Source organism: Centroberyx gerrardi, chromosome 1 (genome assembly GCF_048128805.1).
Source record: "Centroberyx gerrardi isolate f3 chromosome 1, fCenGer3.hap1.cur.20231027, whole genome shotgun sequence".
In the NCBI taxonomy this organism is placed as follows: domain Eukaryota; kingdom Metazoa; phylum Chordata; class Actinopteri; order Beryciformes; family Berycidae; genus Centroberyx; species Centroberyx gerrardi.
The window spans coordinates 23,565,141-23,582,874 of record NC_135997.1 but is presented as its reverse complement, the minus strand read 5'-3'; the positions used below and the strand labels follow the sequence as shown (position 1 = coordinate 23,582,874).

Here is a 17,734-nt window from a genome sequence, read left to right as displayed (position 1 = left end):
AATAAACATTTTCAAATGAAGCTGAAAGAATCAGAATGAAGAAAAGAAGAATGATATAAATACATTTATATAGACTTTTGTTTGGACTGTAAATACTGTTTAAGTGACGATCATGTGGTGCACATGCCATGTCAAACACATCTGTGAGTCAGTTCTGCTTAGGGCGGATTTAGTTTTCATTAAAGACCAAATTTATAATCCAAACATAAACAAAAGATTATTCCCACCACATGGGGATGAAGAGATTTCACTCTATCTCAGTGATTGACAGTGCTGCTGACTGCTGCTGATAAAAGGACCAATGGTGTGTAACAGCTTAACATGAATTATGAAGCTATAATAGGTTTGATTATATTTGCATTGTTTGAAAACACTGGAGCAAAATATACCAGTGTTTTGATTTATGATTGGATGAGACTATACTTAATTACAGAGAGGTTACTTTATTATGCAGGTTCTTTGGTTCAAATATCTATGAATATATCCATAATAAACACAACTACCTAACATACTGTTAGTGTTCTGCAGAAACCTTAGATCTATTTTTCAGGAAATGATGAGTGATTTTCCTATTCACTTTCATCTACTTTTTTTTTGTATTTTAGAATGCATTATCTCTTAAACCTTTTCAGCATGTCTGGACCAATGTCAGCTGCCAGTTACACTAAAAAAGGAACGCAAGATGTTTTGCAGTGACACTGATGATACACAACTTTTTTCAGACTTACACTTTCATTCAATGCACACACAGGTATGTATCTTAGATCTTAGATATCATATATTGTATTTCCAAACTGCCTAAACCATATCTGGACACAGTCTGCTGTGGATACATTTAAAAAAAATCTGGATTAAGACTTTAAAGCCAGGTGCTAATGGCTAACTCACCACACACCAGTCAGGCTTCAGGTGTCTGACGGCTATGTGCTCCAGGTAGCTGGCAAAGCCCTCTTTCAGCCAAACGTCTCTCCAGCAGTGCATCGTCACCAGGTTGCCGAACCACTGCCAAAACACCAGCAGACGTACTGTAAATAAGCCATTCTCAAAGTTTTTCCACGCTAAGGATTACCTGCTAAATAGCCATGTTACAGAGAACATCCTCGTGTTTTAAGAGGTTTAAAGTTGTACTAACTTCCATTGCATTATGGTAATAAGAAAATCGTTATCAATAAATGAAATGATAACAAAAGTAAATTGTTCTTCATTTTCCTGGGGACTTTTTCAAGGAAGGAAGGAAGGAAGGAAGGAATCCACCTTGAGAACTACTTCTGTAAATGTTGCAGATATATTATATATTAGATATTACTCTACATATTTCATACTTTACTGCATATTTGTGCACCGAGAAACAGCATAACAATCTGTTGTACCATAATGTATTGCTTTTATATTTGACTGCAAGTGTAAATATCTATGGTTGATGAGTAATAAACCTGGTCTCACTATTCTCGGAAACAGAGAATAAAATGCCCTCCACTGAGACTCTGCTATTTGTTTATGGGGCCAGATGGTCAGAATTTATATTTATAAAGCTGCACCCACTTTACTTCCTTGGTTCCTTTCAACTTCCTTCATTGTTTCCTTTCCTTTAACCGTTGTCTGCTGATGTTGAAACAGTCAGATTTCCAGATGTTCGTATGACCACGACAGATGATAAACGTTTGCCTCTCTCAAGAGAGATGGTTCATATTGCGTTCTTGTTATGGTGAGTTCTGAATCATCCAAACGGGCTGGATGCTTGCAACTGCTGTGCTAATTACAGTCAGTGATATGTGGTATGAGTGCAGGAGGATGTGAGGAGTCGCTTAATATTTGCACCAGATGTGGTCAAAAGTAGAAGAGCAGTGAAAAAAAAAAGCAAATGAGCTTCAGATACATTTGTTGAAATATTCCAGATACCTGGAAGAATAAACTTAAAAAAAGATAAATAAAAATTTCCTCATATGTTATGATGATGATGATGATGATGATGATAGTAATGATGATTATGATAATGACGATGATGATAGTGATGATGATGATGATGATGAAGATAGTGATGATGCTTATGATAATGACGATGATGATAGTGATGATGATGATGATGATGATGACGATGACGACGATGATGATAGTGATGATGGTGATGGTGATGATGGTGTTAGTAATGATGATTATGATAATGACGATGATAATAGTGATGATGATGATGATGATGAAGATGAAGATAGTGATGATGCTTATGATAATGATGATGATGATAGTGATGATGATAGTGATGATGATGATGATGATGACAGTGATGATGATTATGATAATGATGATGATAGTGATGATGGTGATAGGGATGATGATTATGATGGTGGTGAAGATGATGATAATAGTAATGATGATGATGATGATGATGATGAAGATGATAAAGATGATGATGATGATGATGATGATGATTAGTACAAGTAGTAGTAGTAGTAGTAGTAGACTAGAGTACTACCACAGTCACAATAGCAGTAGCTGTTGTAGTAGTATTGGTGGTGATGTCACCATCATCTGATCATGTGATTGGTTCTGTGCTGTACCTGGTGTGCCAGTTCATGTGCGGTGAGCAGGCTGACCCGGAGCCGGCTCCTCCTGCTCTCCCTCTGCTCCTGGTACAGAAGAGACGCCTCCCTGAACGTCACCAGACCCCAGCTCTCCGTCCCCACCGCCTCAACGTCTGGAACGGCCACCAGGTCTGGAGAGACAGGAGCCAGTCACACACATTTAGACATTATCAAGTGTGTGTGGAGGATAGCCTGGTGTTGTCTACAATGTTAAGTAGGTACCTAATTTTGGCAGAGGATAGGCAATCTGGAATAGTTGCTCATAGATGTCCATTATTTCCACTGCAGATTGGAGCGCATAGTGAGTTTGGTTTATCAGATGGTTTGCTGCAAAGACAGATACCTGGAGAAACCAATACCTTTTTCAATTCAAAAATGAATAAAAAAGCTATTTTTCCATTGACACCCATACATTTTGAATACTTTGAATACTTTACAAGCCATTTGCAAAGGTCAGGGAACTGTTTTTGTGTGGGGGGAACAATATGAGATTCTATATTATATCAATTGCAAGCAACAGGCAAACAAATAAATAAATAATGAGAAATAGATAGATACTGTATATATACATTCTATCAGTTGCAAAACCTGACCTTGACTCCTCTCTTTGTCTCTGCTGAGTTGACAGCATAATCGCAGATGACGAAGGCCACTAGATAGCTGCTCATCCTCACACTGGTCTGATAGTAGTCCTGCTCTAGACCGTCTTCAATGGCCTCAGTGTGTAACTGCCGAGGGAGAGAGAGAGAGAGAGGGAGTATGAGATTGTGTGTGTGTGTGTGTGTGTGTTAGAGGCAGAAAGAGAGAGAGAGTAGACAAAGAGGAGAGAGATAGAGAGAGTGGGAGAATGAGCATGTATGTGTGTGTGTGTGTGTGTGTGTGTGTATGTGTGTGTAGAGAAAGAGAGAGAGGGAAAGATAGAGGGAGAGAATATTATCTTTCTGCGAACAGGTAGTGAGAGTCTACAAGGTCTCAAAGCAAACCATGACCTGAAATTATGGCAGTGGAGAAAAGTGTACATATTCACAATGCAGAACAAGTCATCTGCACAAAGATGTCAAACAGAGTCCTGTGTCTTTTCTTGCAACTGCATATATTCCTGCTATTCTCACCTTTGGCATGTTGGAAAGGGATATGTGCTCACTTCGTCGAACAACCACCAGGGAAAACACGGCCTTCATACTCGGCTCATCAAAACACGGGAAAGCCTTTCGGGCGGCGCTGGGCTCAAAGTGCGTGGCTACAATGGTTCTAGATAAGAAAAATAGAGAGAAAAACAATAGGAGAAAATACAGGAAAAACAACAGCCAGCAGTTGAATCGTGTCACTCTCTGGCCATGTATGTAAATTTGTACAAGTAGGAGTACTGATAAAGACTCACTGTTGACTTTGCATGGCCATAAACTTAACATTAAAGGGACAAGTGGACAAGGGACAACTTCTATTCTAAGATACTTTATGCATTCCAGTGTAGGTTCACATCTTAAGAGGATCTCAAAATTTCAGAGGTGAAGTACAAATGTAGAAACTTTTTTTTTTCCCCACTAAACTGAAATGTCTGGTGAAGTTAAAAAACTGACCAACTAAAATTCAAAATGTCAAGGTATCCAATTAAGTCAGCCTTGAGTTTTCCCTACCTGGGGGCTGCATCAGCAGGTGTCCGATAGGAGGCTTTGTAGATTCCTGAGTTACTGTCGGAGAATTTTCCAGAATAAGAGAGAGATAGCTGGTACTTGTGCCCCGCTACGAGAGGCGTATCCATGAGCAGAGCCAGCTGCTCTGTGGCTTCGGACTCCAACACACGTAAAGCCATTGGTTGTTTCACCAACTTCTCCTGCGCTACATTCGCTCTGTGCAGCATCTGGCTTTGAACTGGCCGTGCTTCTTGGTAGATGAGAGAGGGCACAGAGAGGCCTAGTAGAGTGGCCTCCTGTATGACCAGGTCCTTGCTGTTCAAGATAATGAAGCTGGTGTCGTTCACCACTGTTATCAGGATGCGGACCTGACCTGTGAAGGAGTCAGAGCCGACGTCGGGGTGAACAGACAAGAAGTAGTGTTCGGGCTTGATGCTGGTGGGGAGTCGGGGCTGGCTCCATGGGAAGGTTTCCTCAGGAGGGGTCACGGTGTTGACCTCGTCAGGTTGTAGTTTTTGATCTGCCCGTACTGTGATCAGAGCCCACAGCAGGTACAGGATCGTAGACAACATGGCTACAGCCTGACCAAGACAGAAAGACAAACTAAACATAATGCTCTCTCTTAACAAGAATCAACATTAGAAATACCTATAGGCCAATATGTTGCAGGGCCACTTTTGGTGTGTCCCCACATAAGAAGCAAACTACTGGGTCCCAGGGACTCAACTTATACAATTTTGGTCCTGGGGCAAAATAACCCAAAGAACCCCTACTCTTGGTACCTAGATAGACAACATGCTTAATATACTTACAGAAAATATATATTTTTTTAAAATTTCTAACTTAATAGCATTCCAATTTTCAGTGTTTTCATCATATCTTCAAATATGAGCTTTTAATTTACAGACAGACTATAAACACTGAGAACAAGGTTTCAGGGCCATCGTTAGTGCCAATGGAAATGTGTAACATTGTCTCAGAGTTTGAATGGGCATTGGTGAATGAGACCAAATTAAAATGCATAACATTGAGTGCTATAGGTAAAAAAGTTTGCCCATCTACAATCACCCAAAAGATTGCTCTTGCATCATGACATTGAAATGCAATTTTTTTCAGTTGAGAAAAAGAGAATGCTGTAACTTATTGTAGTTCTTACCTGTGAGGTGCTAGGTGTGAAAGAGAGCAGTGCCAGTAGCTCAAACAAAGCAGCACAGAGATACTCAGAGTCCCTGTGCCATAAACTCTCTGTCCATGCTGATAAAGTATCATTCACTCCCGGACCGCAGCCACACACAGTGAGCCTCACACAGCTGGTATTTAAGTCAGGGCTGCCCTCAGAAACCATGTGTATCCAATGCAAAAAGACCAATAACCTGGTGCAAGGAGCACAAAATCTTGATCACTAAGCAAGGGAAAAAACTAATATGCTCTGGTGAATCATCTTTCACCCTCTTCTCTAATTTTGCATTTTATGAAAAACTATTTTTCTGCTTCTTCTTAATTTCTTAACTCAGCCACTGAAAACAGTAGAAACTCATCTCTAAATACTCATTATGGCACACTGATCAACTATATAATATTCCCAAACCAAAGCTTTCATAGTTTATGAATTATATAATTGATGTAAATGAGCCTCATTCACTTCCATTGTATTTATAACTCAAGCACCGTTTATAATCTCCATTGCACTTTTAAAATGCTCAGTGTAGCATGCTTATCAACTGTGTTCACACTCATAATGATAGCATAATGAACTCATAACGATACAAATATAAGTTATGAAATACATGAGCCCTATCCACTTCTATTGTATACTTTTTTCCTTCTTCTAAAAGTCATCTTCAGTCATATTGGCATATTGTGCTTAGACCCCTACAATTGCCGCTTGTGGCTTTATTTCCATATGCAATTGGAAAATGGTTGATATAAACTTCACATTGCTTTGTTTACATAACAGTTTTATGTTGTTTTCACTGCTGAAGTTATATGCAAATACAATATTTGGTATTCAAATCTAGGAGTTCTTTTTCACCGTTTGTCTCAGCTACCATCAGTTCTATGCAAAGGAGAAGAGACCAAGAATCCAGTCAGCAATACACAGCATAAGATGGACACACACATGCATGTTTCAAAACATGTATTTTATTCATTTATCTTAAAAAATTAAAATAAAGTGCTTTTTATGTACAATATAATAAAAACAACAGTCACAATATCAATATATGATACAAAAAAATACGGTTCACAACATTTTTTGTACACAACAGATCCAATAAAAAACACATTTTCATGCAGGCTTACAAGACCACATTAGTCTAATAGTTCTTCAGTCAACTAAGCTTATGGTGTACAGTATGCTGAGGCAAAGCTGCTGCTGTGTCTCATGGCCGATATGGAGGATTTGGAGCTGTGCTTGCATCTTACTGTAATACTACATAGCGCAGCACAAAAATGATTAATTATTTCTATTGTGCTGTTTCCTTGTAGTCTGACTGTTTCAAAAATCCCTACAAAGATGATGCAATGGATTGCCTACTATAGCCATTTTAGGAAAATAGACTGCTGTAATATCCTTGAAGATGTTCTGCAAAATATGTGATATATTATAATTAACTTGGCTACATTCATGTACAGTACAGTATGTTGCATTACTGGGGAGCCACTCAAAAAGTTAACCATCAATCACCATGGCATTATTCTTTGCTTTTTAATCAAAAGCCTGTGTCTTTAACAAATATGCACATCTGTATAATGTACAATATTTTCCTTTTGGCATAATTAAGATGCACGGCCAAATGGTATTGTAACTTCAGCTTTATATAAGATTAGCAAGTAATATTGTTACATAAGGAATGCTTCAGGAAGGTCTTTCCTATGAGCACAGTATCACTTTTGACACAAGCAAAGACTCCGAAACGAGACAAGATTTTGAGCAGCTCCCAGTCTTGTTGTTTGCAGGTAAAGTTGCAGGGTGGCGAGGGTGGATCCATTCGAGTGTCAACCCGTGTCATGTAGTAGTGGAGTTAGTTAAGTGTGCCCACGGGGGGCTACAATCAAGCCTTGCACCACACTACTGTTGGCGAGGTCACTGCTGGGTGCTGTACGATGCGGCACGTGGCTAAAGGCAGAACAAAGTTACATCTAAAGGCATTTTGAAAATATGTTGTGGCCTTTATCTATCAAGCATCTCAAAGCAGGTTATTCATAGCCTGACGGTATGTGCTAAATTCTACTATAGCTTACAAACTCTGTTTTAGCTGGGGTGCTAAACAGTATGTGCTGCGCTCCACTGAAGCCTTTCTAGGTACCTTTCTATAATGTGCTATACTCCACTGTGCCTCGGCTCGGTTTGCCATGCATCTGTTTGAAAAGGGAATACATCTGTTTATTTGGTCAGTGTCAGTTGGCGAGTTAGGCAAACAGGATTAAGATAATTCAATATCACAGGAAAGGCAAAACTGATACCACTCCTGCTTTGACATGCTTGATAAATACCAGGCCAGGTGTTGAACTGACAACGTACTGAGAAGTGTGCCGTAGTTTGTGCAAGACGAGAAATGTATGCTGAAGTAGGCAGTAAAGCACTATGAAAAAAATATCAGCAGTGTGCACTCTCTAGTTTCAAAACTATCTCTACAACACATCTTGCACAAGGTCCCTTAAAAACACACAATATTAAGTACAGATATATACACAACAAAAACAAAAAGAAAAAAAAAACACTGACCACTGTTGCGCAGTATGCTGTGCAATTACTTTGTCAAACTTGTAGCAGACACATAGCATTTTGTCATGTCCTCAGTGTTCGATATAGCAAAATATTGATTCTGTATGATGTTGGAATATATACTGTAGGCTAACATGATCAATACAGTGAACTGGTGATGTATTCTAAGACCTATATGGTGCCATGTTGCCCCTATGGCCCTGGAAATGATTTAATTCAGATTTACAGAATACTATAAATACAGTTTCCTACATCTTTGGAAAAATCTGCTTTTTAAGTCTCAACAAAGTCTGAGCAATGTGGTTGCAATAGAATTCATAATGGCTGCAATGGTCCCTGTAATAATAATAATAATAACTGATTTGATAATACATCCTTTACTTTAGCAGTCACACCTTCTGTTTCTCAGTAGTTGTGTTTCTTAGAATACACTCCCAATCTACAAATTTCAAAAATTTTATTGAAATGTGCAAACAACCTGTAAGTATTCATTGCCCTGATCGCTTGTGCTTTCACATATAATAGCCTTGACAATTGATTGAGCGTGGTGGATGCATGTATCTAAGAAATGTGACCTGGAGTGATTATGTTCAGATAATACACCTTCTTCACTACATAGTGCAGCTGCTGTCTAGAAAAAGACTTGAACCTTCAATTGCTGGGTTTTCCAAAGCTATCTTTGCACTACAATGATGGTTGGAACCTACAAGGTATTCTGTGATATTTTCATTTTTTGTCATTTTTATTTCCTTTGCCAGGCAGAAATGTTCTGTATCGACACTTCAATTAACCAAAAAACGGCATGTTTGTATTGTTGGCATTCATCGTCACTACCTCAATACCTTGCAACTAGTTGTACCTGTTGGTTTCAGTGTGAATGCTAAGAATGCAAATGACCCTTTTTAGGGCAGCTGAAAGACAATTCTAGAAAATTTTCCTATCATGTGACAAGCGCATTGGCAAGTTTTCACCATTACTCCAGTGGAGCTACATGGCTTTCATCTCCATGCCATGTCCTTTGGCCCCCATTCAGACTCTAAGTCAGATGGTGAGGTCAAGCACAACGTAGACTTCCAAATATCTGTTAACAGTCTAGAGACATTTCCATCCCTGCGAAGATCCTTGCACTTCACATTTGTTTATAATGTAAGAGAGTTGTTTAGTGCCAAGATACGTTTGTGAAACCCAATTCTGGGCCAACACCATGTGCTCTTTTGACAGTGATCAATGCTAACAGAAGGCATGAGATGGAGTGGTCATAAGAGAATGGCACTATTGCATTTAGATAAGACAATCAAGATATTTTTTTGGCACAGTGCGCATTATGATTTTGGTGCTGCCCTGAACATGATAGAGGTGTGTGGGTGTTCCCCTCTTTTCTTGGCTGTGTGTTTCCAATGTCCTCCTTGACGGTCTGAAACAAGTCCTTTCCGTCTCTCTGATGCAAGATCTATGCTCGGCCAATTTTGCTTCAAAGAGAAGGTATCTATGTTGAAGTCGATCCCATGATGGTACTGCAGTCAGTGTTGAAGAACGTGGCCGTCTCAGATGAGTGGAGATGTGCTCTGAAGACAAAGAGCCTCGACTTCCCTAAATTGTCCATGGCACAGTTATCTAACGACTGAGAAAGACCTTCTTCGAACAACAGCGTACATTCAGGAGGGAAACTTCAGCCCTTAGGCCCTGGAACATCATTTGTGACCACATTTGTTGATTAGTGGCAACCCTTACCTTTCTAAAAAGTTGCAGTCCTTTTCATTTTTGTTCTCACAGGATAAAAAAAAAAGGGCTCTGTCTAACCAAAATGTTGTCTTTTCTCCTGGTCTACCTGATCGTCGTCTTTCATCATCATTATCCTCAAACAATTGGACATTTACTCAGCAAAAGGGAACCAATGTGCTTCTGACTTGCTTCCATCATGTGTGGATTATAATGGATATGCAGTAAAATGAATTATCTTCTCCCGGACCTGAACTCTTGGTGACCGTGCATGACATGTAGCATGGGTCTAGTGAGGCATCTGCTTAACAACAGAAGAGTAGACGTTGTGACCGTAATCTTCTGCAGAACATGTCTAAGGATACACACACACACACACACGCCGGTAGTGGCTATGAGAATGACTCAGGCAAATGAAGACCGTATTATAACTATTCTTATCAGCTGCCATGGCTCAGTGATCCTGGTTGAGTTCCTCTTCCACACAGCAGGACGCTCCACCCCACACAGACAGGACCTACCACTGGCTTCGTTGTGGAAATGGTTAAAGAAAATGACCTCCGTACTGATCACAGATTAAAGATGACACAAATTAAAAAGGTGTGCTGTGATGTGGGAGGGTGTCGGGGGTCTCCTCTCCTCGCTAGGTGGCTTTAGCCTGTACCTCCGTGGAGATACAGCGCAGCATCTTTAGCGTCCAACGCGCTCTCATACGATAGAGTCTTTGATCTCCGAGCCTAGCCTCACTCTGGGCCGGGGGCAGGTCGGGGAGTATTCCACGTGGCTCTCCTTCAGGTTGAGCGGCCGCCTGTCAGAGGACTCGGAGAAGCTTTTGCTGTTGTCCGGCGAGGACTCGTGGGTGGGCGTGCTGCAGATGTAGTTGTCGTTGAGCGTCTGGTAGCCCTTGTGGTCGGAAGTGGACACAGGAATGGTGTTGCCGTTGAGGGGTAAGCTCTCGGCGGGCTTTCCCACGATCCTGGGCTTCTTCTGCTGCATGTTGGGGCACTCGCCCTGCTTCAGCATGGACTTCATGCGGTCGCGGTTCCTGTAGACGACGAACAAGGAGAACACCACCAGGGAGAACGCCAGGAGGGCGCACACCACAATCAGTTCGTTCCAGTAGGTCTTGGTGTGGACCTGCGCGGAACGCGACTCGCCGGGCAGGATGATGGTCTCCTCTCGCTCGATGTGCGGCGTACGCGAGTGGCCGATCAGAGTGGTGCTCTCCTGGCGCGGCTCCGCCCTCACGCAGTAGTTGGCCAACAGCTGGCGGAAGCCCTCCTCCTCTGACCAGCACTCGTAGGTCTCCAGCCTGTCGTTCTGCGCCACCACCACCAGGTTGCCCTCGGGAGTGGCGTAGAGGAACTGGCTGGCGCTGTCACTGTAGTGCCACCTTCTCCGTGCCAGGTTGGAGCGCAGCTTGCAGGGCAGGACCCTGAAGGTGTTGGCCGGGATGGTTATGAGCTGGCAATGGGAGCCACCTATAAAAAAAACAAAAACAGTGTTCTTTTTAGATTCCTTTAAAAAGGGAGAATGGAAATGTGGTGGAAGGCTATAAAAGAGATCTGTGAGTGCGATAAATTAAATCACTGTGTGTTGTACTCAGCCTTTGTGTAATATACATGCATGATTCATAGCAGCGAATAGCTTATATTTTTTATATGCAGAACTGTTCAATGTTATCTGGCATCATTTTCAGAGTCAATACGTGACAACTGTTTTTACAACTCTGTGTGCACGATGGTGCCGTGTTGATGTGGTGACAGATGATATGCCAACTGACTGACAACACTTTAATTAAGGACCATTGTACAGATAGACACTCACGGGAGGCTGCTGGTCGGGCGGATCGGGAGCTGGGAAATGTCCTGTTACAAATAGCTGAAGTATCAGCCTCTTCCACATCCTGCTGCCAGTGGCTGAAACAAAACATAGCAAACAACAGGGTGGGTTTAGCAGCTGTAATGAGAGGAACCTTGTACGTATGCGCTTATTACCCTCTGGAAGCCTTTAATTGCCACACCTATAAATATGGCTCTGTGAGTATGACTAAGAGGCCAATCTTCTTTTAAAAGCTACTGGTTCAGGCACATGACTGAATATCACATGCTTATTTTGTTTGGGTGTATTTTTATACATCATACACAGTAGAAAAGCATTTATCTAAATATATTTAAGTGGCTTAATGAACAAAAACAGCAGTAATTTAAAAATATATTCTATTAACTGTGTGAGATCATTTGAATTTCCTTATTGATGCATGAAACTGAAGGCATTTGAACTGCAAATTAGACAGAACTGGATATTTAAGAATGAATGGTTCATATTTTCAGCAAGCTTTGCTCCGGTCTTGCAGTGTATTTCGGTCTTTGCCAAAGGTCTCAGGTCATTTGTGGCCGTGGCAGATCGGGGTAGCTGCTGTATGCGTGTATGTAAGCTCTCACCTATCAGGCGGAGCCATCCTGACGTCTCGACACAATCGGCCGGTCCAGGCGCAGTAAGGGTCTCTGGACAACACACACTCTCCACAGCTCAGGTAGTTAGAGCAGTTGGCCACAGGAACCTCCACCAGCCCAGAATAGGACGACACAAACAACAGGCCCTGCAGAACAGAAACACAAATAGATGTATTATATGTGACTATGCCAACTGAGGCTGAAAAGCTTTACTTATGGGACAGTGAGCTAAACTTAGTCTTTAATACTGTACTCTTGTACAGCATGATACGAATTTCACATCAGAAGATCAGTATGAGGCAAAAGAACAGACTTTCTGCTTAAGGTTATGAGTTTTCAATAATTCAATAATAACCACATTAAAACAATGACACGAGAAAAACAAAACAACACAACAAAAACTAAACACCTAACTTTAGCTCACTGTCCTCATACTTGATGCCAGCCAAGTACTGTAATCACATTGGTCAAGGACACATTGCAACCAGATTCCAGAGGGAGCTACTTAGCAATCTGTCTCGTTCCCCCCGTTTTATTTATTCTTTTGTATGCACAACACTTTGTAGAAAACTTTTCAGACAGTACATATCCATTGGGAACCATTGCATAAAAGCCATAATACCCACAAATGCATTCTTCACCATGATGAGTGTGACGTTGATGCCGACATACAGTGTATTACTTACAGTAAAGAACGCACTCTCACGTAATATTGTTATATTACAACCTACACTACATTCCATATTTGGGCTAACATATGTGATCGATTGCCTACTACTACATTACATAGATGTTATATAATATCATCTCAGTCTTTCATATCCTTACTTGGAGCTAAGAATATACACACAAAAATGATCTTGCACTTTAGTAGGGTTACATAATCTGAGATAAGACTGTAGTTGGACTGTTTTGGCCCAGAGACAGAGCATTATGTAATAAAGAGGGAACTGTAATGAAATTTAGCTCTGAGTAAAATGCCAGAGAGGATCATAAAGTCAGCTCCAGACGGCACTATAACTTGCGGGATAATTCAGTGGAATGGCCCCTCTGGAAAAGAAAATGTCGATGGCCAATTCCTGCATTGGTAAATCTACCAGTTCCCATTTCTACAACTTGAGAATGAATACAACTATGAAATGAGTAAACATGATCATAAGTATGAACTGGCACAGTAGTAGGACGTTAATCAATAAGGCTGTGTATCAAGTTGTGAAAAGTGTTTTATTGCTAGTATACTGGATGAAGACTCCACCTTAAATTAATGTAAAATAAAACTGAAATAAAATACAAATAAAATACTGTGAATGAAGTTATGAGAGGCTAAGGATTTACCCTCTGAGGATCGAGTTCGATGTGTTGCACAGGCTGAGGCTCAGGAAACAGAATCATCTCCTCTATGATGTGCATCTTGTCGTTCGTGTTGATGGCCTTATGCAGCTTTCCATCATCTGGAACACACAGAGGACAAGTGAGTTACACTGATTTGAGGCCAATTTGAGGGGGGAAGAAGCACATTATACTATTTGTTAACACAAAACATGACTGCAGACCCTTTAACTGTAGATTTTAAATATAAGCAGACTCCTAAAACATTTGTTTTCAAGTAAACAAAAGAAGAATTTAATCTTAACAAATAGCAGCAGTATACTTTAGAAGCAAAAACACAAATCCAAAGATTTTCCATTGAAAAGTATGTAAATAACCGCTGACTACCTTTACGTTAACTGTACAGATTTGCTGTTGCTGCTGTGTAATGTATTGTACCTGTTCCAATGAAGAGGACGTCGTAGGCCCTCTCCATGCCCTGGATCTTGTGCACGGCGATCTGCGTGTAGCGCACACTGCGTTTCAGCAGCAGCGGAGGGCTGCGGATCACACTGTCCATCAGGAAGTGGTCCTTGACAAAGTTGAGCACTTTATCAGGCATGTGTAAGGACGACTGGATACCCATTTGCCTGGCATGGTTGGTCACACACTGTGTGGGAGTAAATTAGAAATTAAAAATGCATTTCTTCCATTTCAAGCACCTCAGCAGCTATACAAAGACACAAAGAGCAAAAGTATCATATTGACCTTTATTTAGACAATGACCCTGGCTTTATTTATGCAGGGAAAGACACTAAAAGCGAAACCTGTTTAAAAAGGTGAGCGCTCACTGTGAACAAAGACAGAATAAAATAGATACTTGATAACCTTTCTTGTGACTCCAAACTGACTTTCCAAACTACTGTGTTGGCTGAGGCCACATCCACACTAATACGTTTTCATTTTAAAATGCATAACTTTTGCTACGTTTACGCCTAGCGTCCACACTACTCCGTTAGCGGAATTTAACAATGTTTTTAGGCCAATATCTACTGGCTTTAAGTTTTTAGGTGATTCTAGCTCTCAATCAGCATACCTTTTGTTGAAGGGACCTGTGGAGGGTTTAACAGAACATCAACTAGCCAGTAGTTTTGGATATCAATTTGGCCAATTTCTACCTTCCACTGTCCTGCCTTTGGGCCCCAAACCAGTCTTTGAGAACCACAGCTATAACCTCAGTGCCAGTGGTACCTCAGCTCTGTTGGGTTTCATTGAGACAGTGTTATTAAATAGGCAAAGACAAATAAAGGGAGAGCATCTGCTTTACATCAATGCCTGCAGGCCAAACAGCAAAGCATCACTTAGCGGTTATCAGGTATACAACTAGACAAGAATAGCTGGAGGCTTATTATCATCATCCAGCCTAGGGAATACTGGCTTTTCACATTGTTTGTATGTGTGATAACTTATAAGTATTTGGGATGGTTGTAAAACATTGTTGTTCTTTTTATCTGTTGTGTGAAGCAGCTTAAATGCTGTCAAGTGTGACTAGACTGTGTGTTAGAAGACATTCCCTGGGGAGTAACAGTAGGGGGCAGCACTCACCGCCCCGGGCCGTGGTTCTGGGACAGGGTGGTTGTAGGTGTACCACTGCTGGGTCTCCCTGTTCACCTCTCGGTAGCGCCCGCTGAAGGCCCTCTCCACCTGGGCCATGGTGAAGGCACACACTGCTGAGCTGCCCGATGCCCCTTTATACCTGGGGACACATTAAAACATTTGTTTCAAAATAACATCTCTCACATATTACTGACTATCTAGTAAAAATGTGATCAGTAATATAACTAATTAACTAACTATAACTTTTTTTCCCTGGTAGTGAGAATTTGTGTGGAAATCTTGCACAAGCTAAGAATTCGGATTAAATCATTTGTTGCAGTAAATTTTCTTCAACTCAAATAGAGAAACCGTTTACTATGCAAATGTTAAATTACATACACGTGAATTGAAGTCGGAGAAAAAAAATTGCGTGTTGTCTTTTCCTGGTAGATACTGTAGTGGTTCAAAACCATTTTTAAAAAATGTTCTTTGTCGAATTAGTTAACAAACAAAACAAACAAATCCTGCCTCAAGACTCTCCTTATCTCCCTTATTTTTCCTCATTTCTTTTCCTTTTAATGTCCTCGTACTTCCTTGTACTTCTGGGTCACAGGAATATGGTCAGAGCTCTATAGTTCTCACTGTTGGACTCCTTGTTTATTTGCAATGTTTGTGATCTAGAAAATGAAGCTCACTCAGATGTTGAACTCACTGTTAGTCGCCCTGGATAACAGCATTAGCCAAAAGACAAAAATATAAATGTAACATGTATTTGAGTATTGTACTGCCTTTTATCCATACACTTGCACTCTTCTCTTTCAGCATGTTGCCAATTGTTGTACCCATGCACTCTCCATCCTTTCTGCAACAGTTGGTGACATCCTTTCTATAGACAAATTGGAGCAGCCGCTTCTCACTGGAGAACAAGTTGTAGAGCGGACGCTTGAATCATTTCCATATATAAACCTGTATTTTGTTAGTGCATTAATTAGACAGAGAGCGGTGCATGAACCTGTGTTAAAGCTCATTACAGCTGTTCTAAATTCAGAGGGCCCAAACAAGAAGGATGGCAACTCGCCAGGTTTGGGTGTGTAGATTTTAAATAAGAACTGGCGTCTAACTGTTGGCTGTAGTTGGTGTGTGTGAGAGCACGTATTCGCGTGTGTGAGTGTGTCTGCTATACACATCCTTGGTTTGCATTTGGTGTGTGTAGTGAGTGTGTGCATGGGTCCATCCATGTGTGCTTGCAAAGTAGTATTTAGTGCCTATTTGTGCATGTGTGTCTTATGAACATTAACCACAATGGCCCTATAAATCACATTCAATAAGGTGCCTGAGTCTGTCAGAGTGGTGATCAGGACAACTCCCTCCACTCCTCTTACCATTGGGAGGTGAAGACCCCATAAAAAACTGTGTTCTCCCAGCTGTCTCCCATGGGCTTCAGGACAAACATGTCCTGGATGATGTTGAAGGGGAAGCCGTCATCAGGGAGGGAGCACAGCAACTGAGCCTTCAGGAAGGTGGTCCACTTCTTCTGCAGCACCCGCTCACCTCCCTTATCGCCCTGCAGAGACAGTTAAAGCACCTTATGGATAACGTGGCACAACAAGGAAACGCAAAGAAAAACGGCAGCAGGTAAACCGGAATGAACGAGAGTTGTGTGCCCAATAATCACTTCCCTGTGACTAGAATGGATGGCTTATTGCAGCAGTTCTCAATCCCAGTCGTCAGGGCCAAGAACCCTGCTGGTTTTCATTCTAGCCATCTAATCAGCAAATGATTTGCACCTGGGTGGCAAGGTGAAAGCAATTAACTACCTGGTAGGATAGAAAACCAGCAGTAGGCTATTCAGGGTCCTGAGGACCAGGATTAAAAACCACTGACCAATGCAGTCCCCTCCCTGTCCTTTAGAGGGGGGTATTGAGGTCAAATAAGGGATGCTGAAAGCGGTGGCTGTACTTGTCATGAACTCTTTTTGAGGAAATAAACTAGACAAATCTCAGCCACAACCAACCAGGAATTCTTTGTCCTGGTAGAAGTCCAATTCTTGAAATCCTTTCCTCTAGCTCGGCATGTGTGTGATGTATTTGTACTGAATTCCAAAGGATATTTTGACAATAAACTGTGGGGGCAGAAAACAAGCTCTAGTCTCCACATAAAAGAAGCTTTAGCACAGAATACCAATTCTTCTTTGAAGGAGAGGACATGGCGAAAGGGATAATAAACAACAATTAGTAATAATTATAGCTTTGAATTAAAATATCTGTGGTTCACTTCTCAAGCTGGAAGATGGAAGTATTCACTCTCCTTTCAAGGCGTCACGAAATAGCCATAAAAACACAGTTATCAAATATCTTGGCTAGCGCCAACGATTATCAAAGTGCTTGTAAACACACTCCAAGAGCACTCCTCCAGAACAACAGCCAGCAACATGGAAAACACAGGAGGGAGGAGGAAGAAGAGAGGACCAAAACAACGGGTCTCGCCCAACCTCAAGACAGCTTGCCTGGCTCTGGAGGATACGCCTCTGATCCAAACTATCCCAGCAGCAAGACCTCCAAAACTCAGAGCAACTCCTACATGAAAACACCAGGAGTGAATCACCCTTGAGGTAGATAATAAAATGTAAAACTATTCTACCCCTGCCTCCTCCTCCGGGTGGCTATTAAACAGAAACAATCATCTTGTTGAACGGCGAGGTGAAACCACATGGGA

General features: G+C 41.3%; 2 protein-coding genes across 2 annotated transcripts in view; both read right to left on the bottom strand.

The window, feature by feature from the left end:
* Nucleotides 1–879: 879 nt before the first annotated feature.
* LOC139920932 (endoplasmic reticulum aminopeptidase 2-like) lies at nt 880–4,785 on the bottom strand. The gene is made up of 6 exons (XM_071911038.1): nt 4,217–4,785; nt 3,692–3,830; nt 3,173–3,307; nt 2,802–2,922; nt 2,556–2,710; nt 880–1,002 (listed from the first exon to the last, which is right to left on the bottom strand). Exons 1-6 carry the CDS (start codon nt 4,783–4,785, stop codon nt 880–882), a joined length of 1,242 nt encoding a protein of 413 aa, XP_071767139.1.
* Nucleotides 4,786–6,392: 1,607 nt separating this feature from the next.
* sema4bb (sema domain, immunoglobulin domain (Ig), transmembrane domain (TM) and short cytoplasmic domain, (semaphorin) 4Bb) overlaps nt 6,393–17,734 on the bottom strand; it is a 45,720-nt gene continuing 34,378 nt past the window's right edge. Inside the window, exons 9-15 of the mRNA XM_071911053.2 lie at nt 16,402–16,583; nt 15,029–15,179; nt 13,883–14,093; nt 13,451–13,566; nt 12,104–12,261; nt 11,487–11,578; nt 6,393–11,140 (exon numbers count right to left, since the gene is read on the bottom strand). Of these exons, the coding sequence (XP_071767154.1) occupies nt 10,368–11,140; nt 11,487–11,578; nt 12,104–12,261; nt 13,451–13,566; nt 13,883–14,093; nt 15,029–15,179; nt 16,402–16,583 (1,683 nt within the window). The 3' untranslated portion in view covers nt 6,393–10,367. The remainder of the gene's footprint in view (nt 11,141–11,486; nt 11,579–12,103; nt 12,262–13,450; nt 13,567–13,882; nt 14,094–15,028; nt 15,180–16,401; nt 16,584–17,734) is intronic.

Coding starts and splice junctions, on each gene's coding strand:
- LOC139920932 (XM_071911038.1), bottom strand. CDS start 4,785: ATGTTGTCTACGATCCTGTACCTGCTGTGGGCTCTGATCACAGTACGG. Junction 2,923..3,172: donor AGACAAAGAGAGGAGTCAAG/GTCAGGTTTTGC, acceptor TGGTTTCTCCAG/GTATCTGTCTTTGCAGCAAA. Junction 1,003..2,555: donor CACATGAACTGGCACACCAG/GTACAGCACAGA, acceptor GTGTTTTGGCAG/TGGTTCGGCAACCTGGTGAC.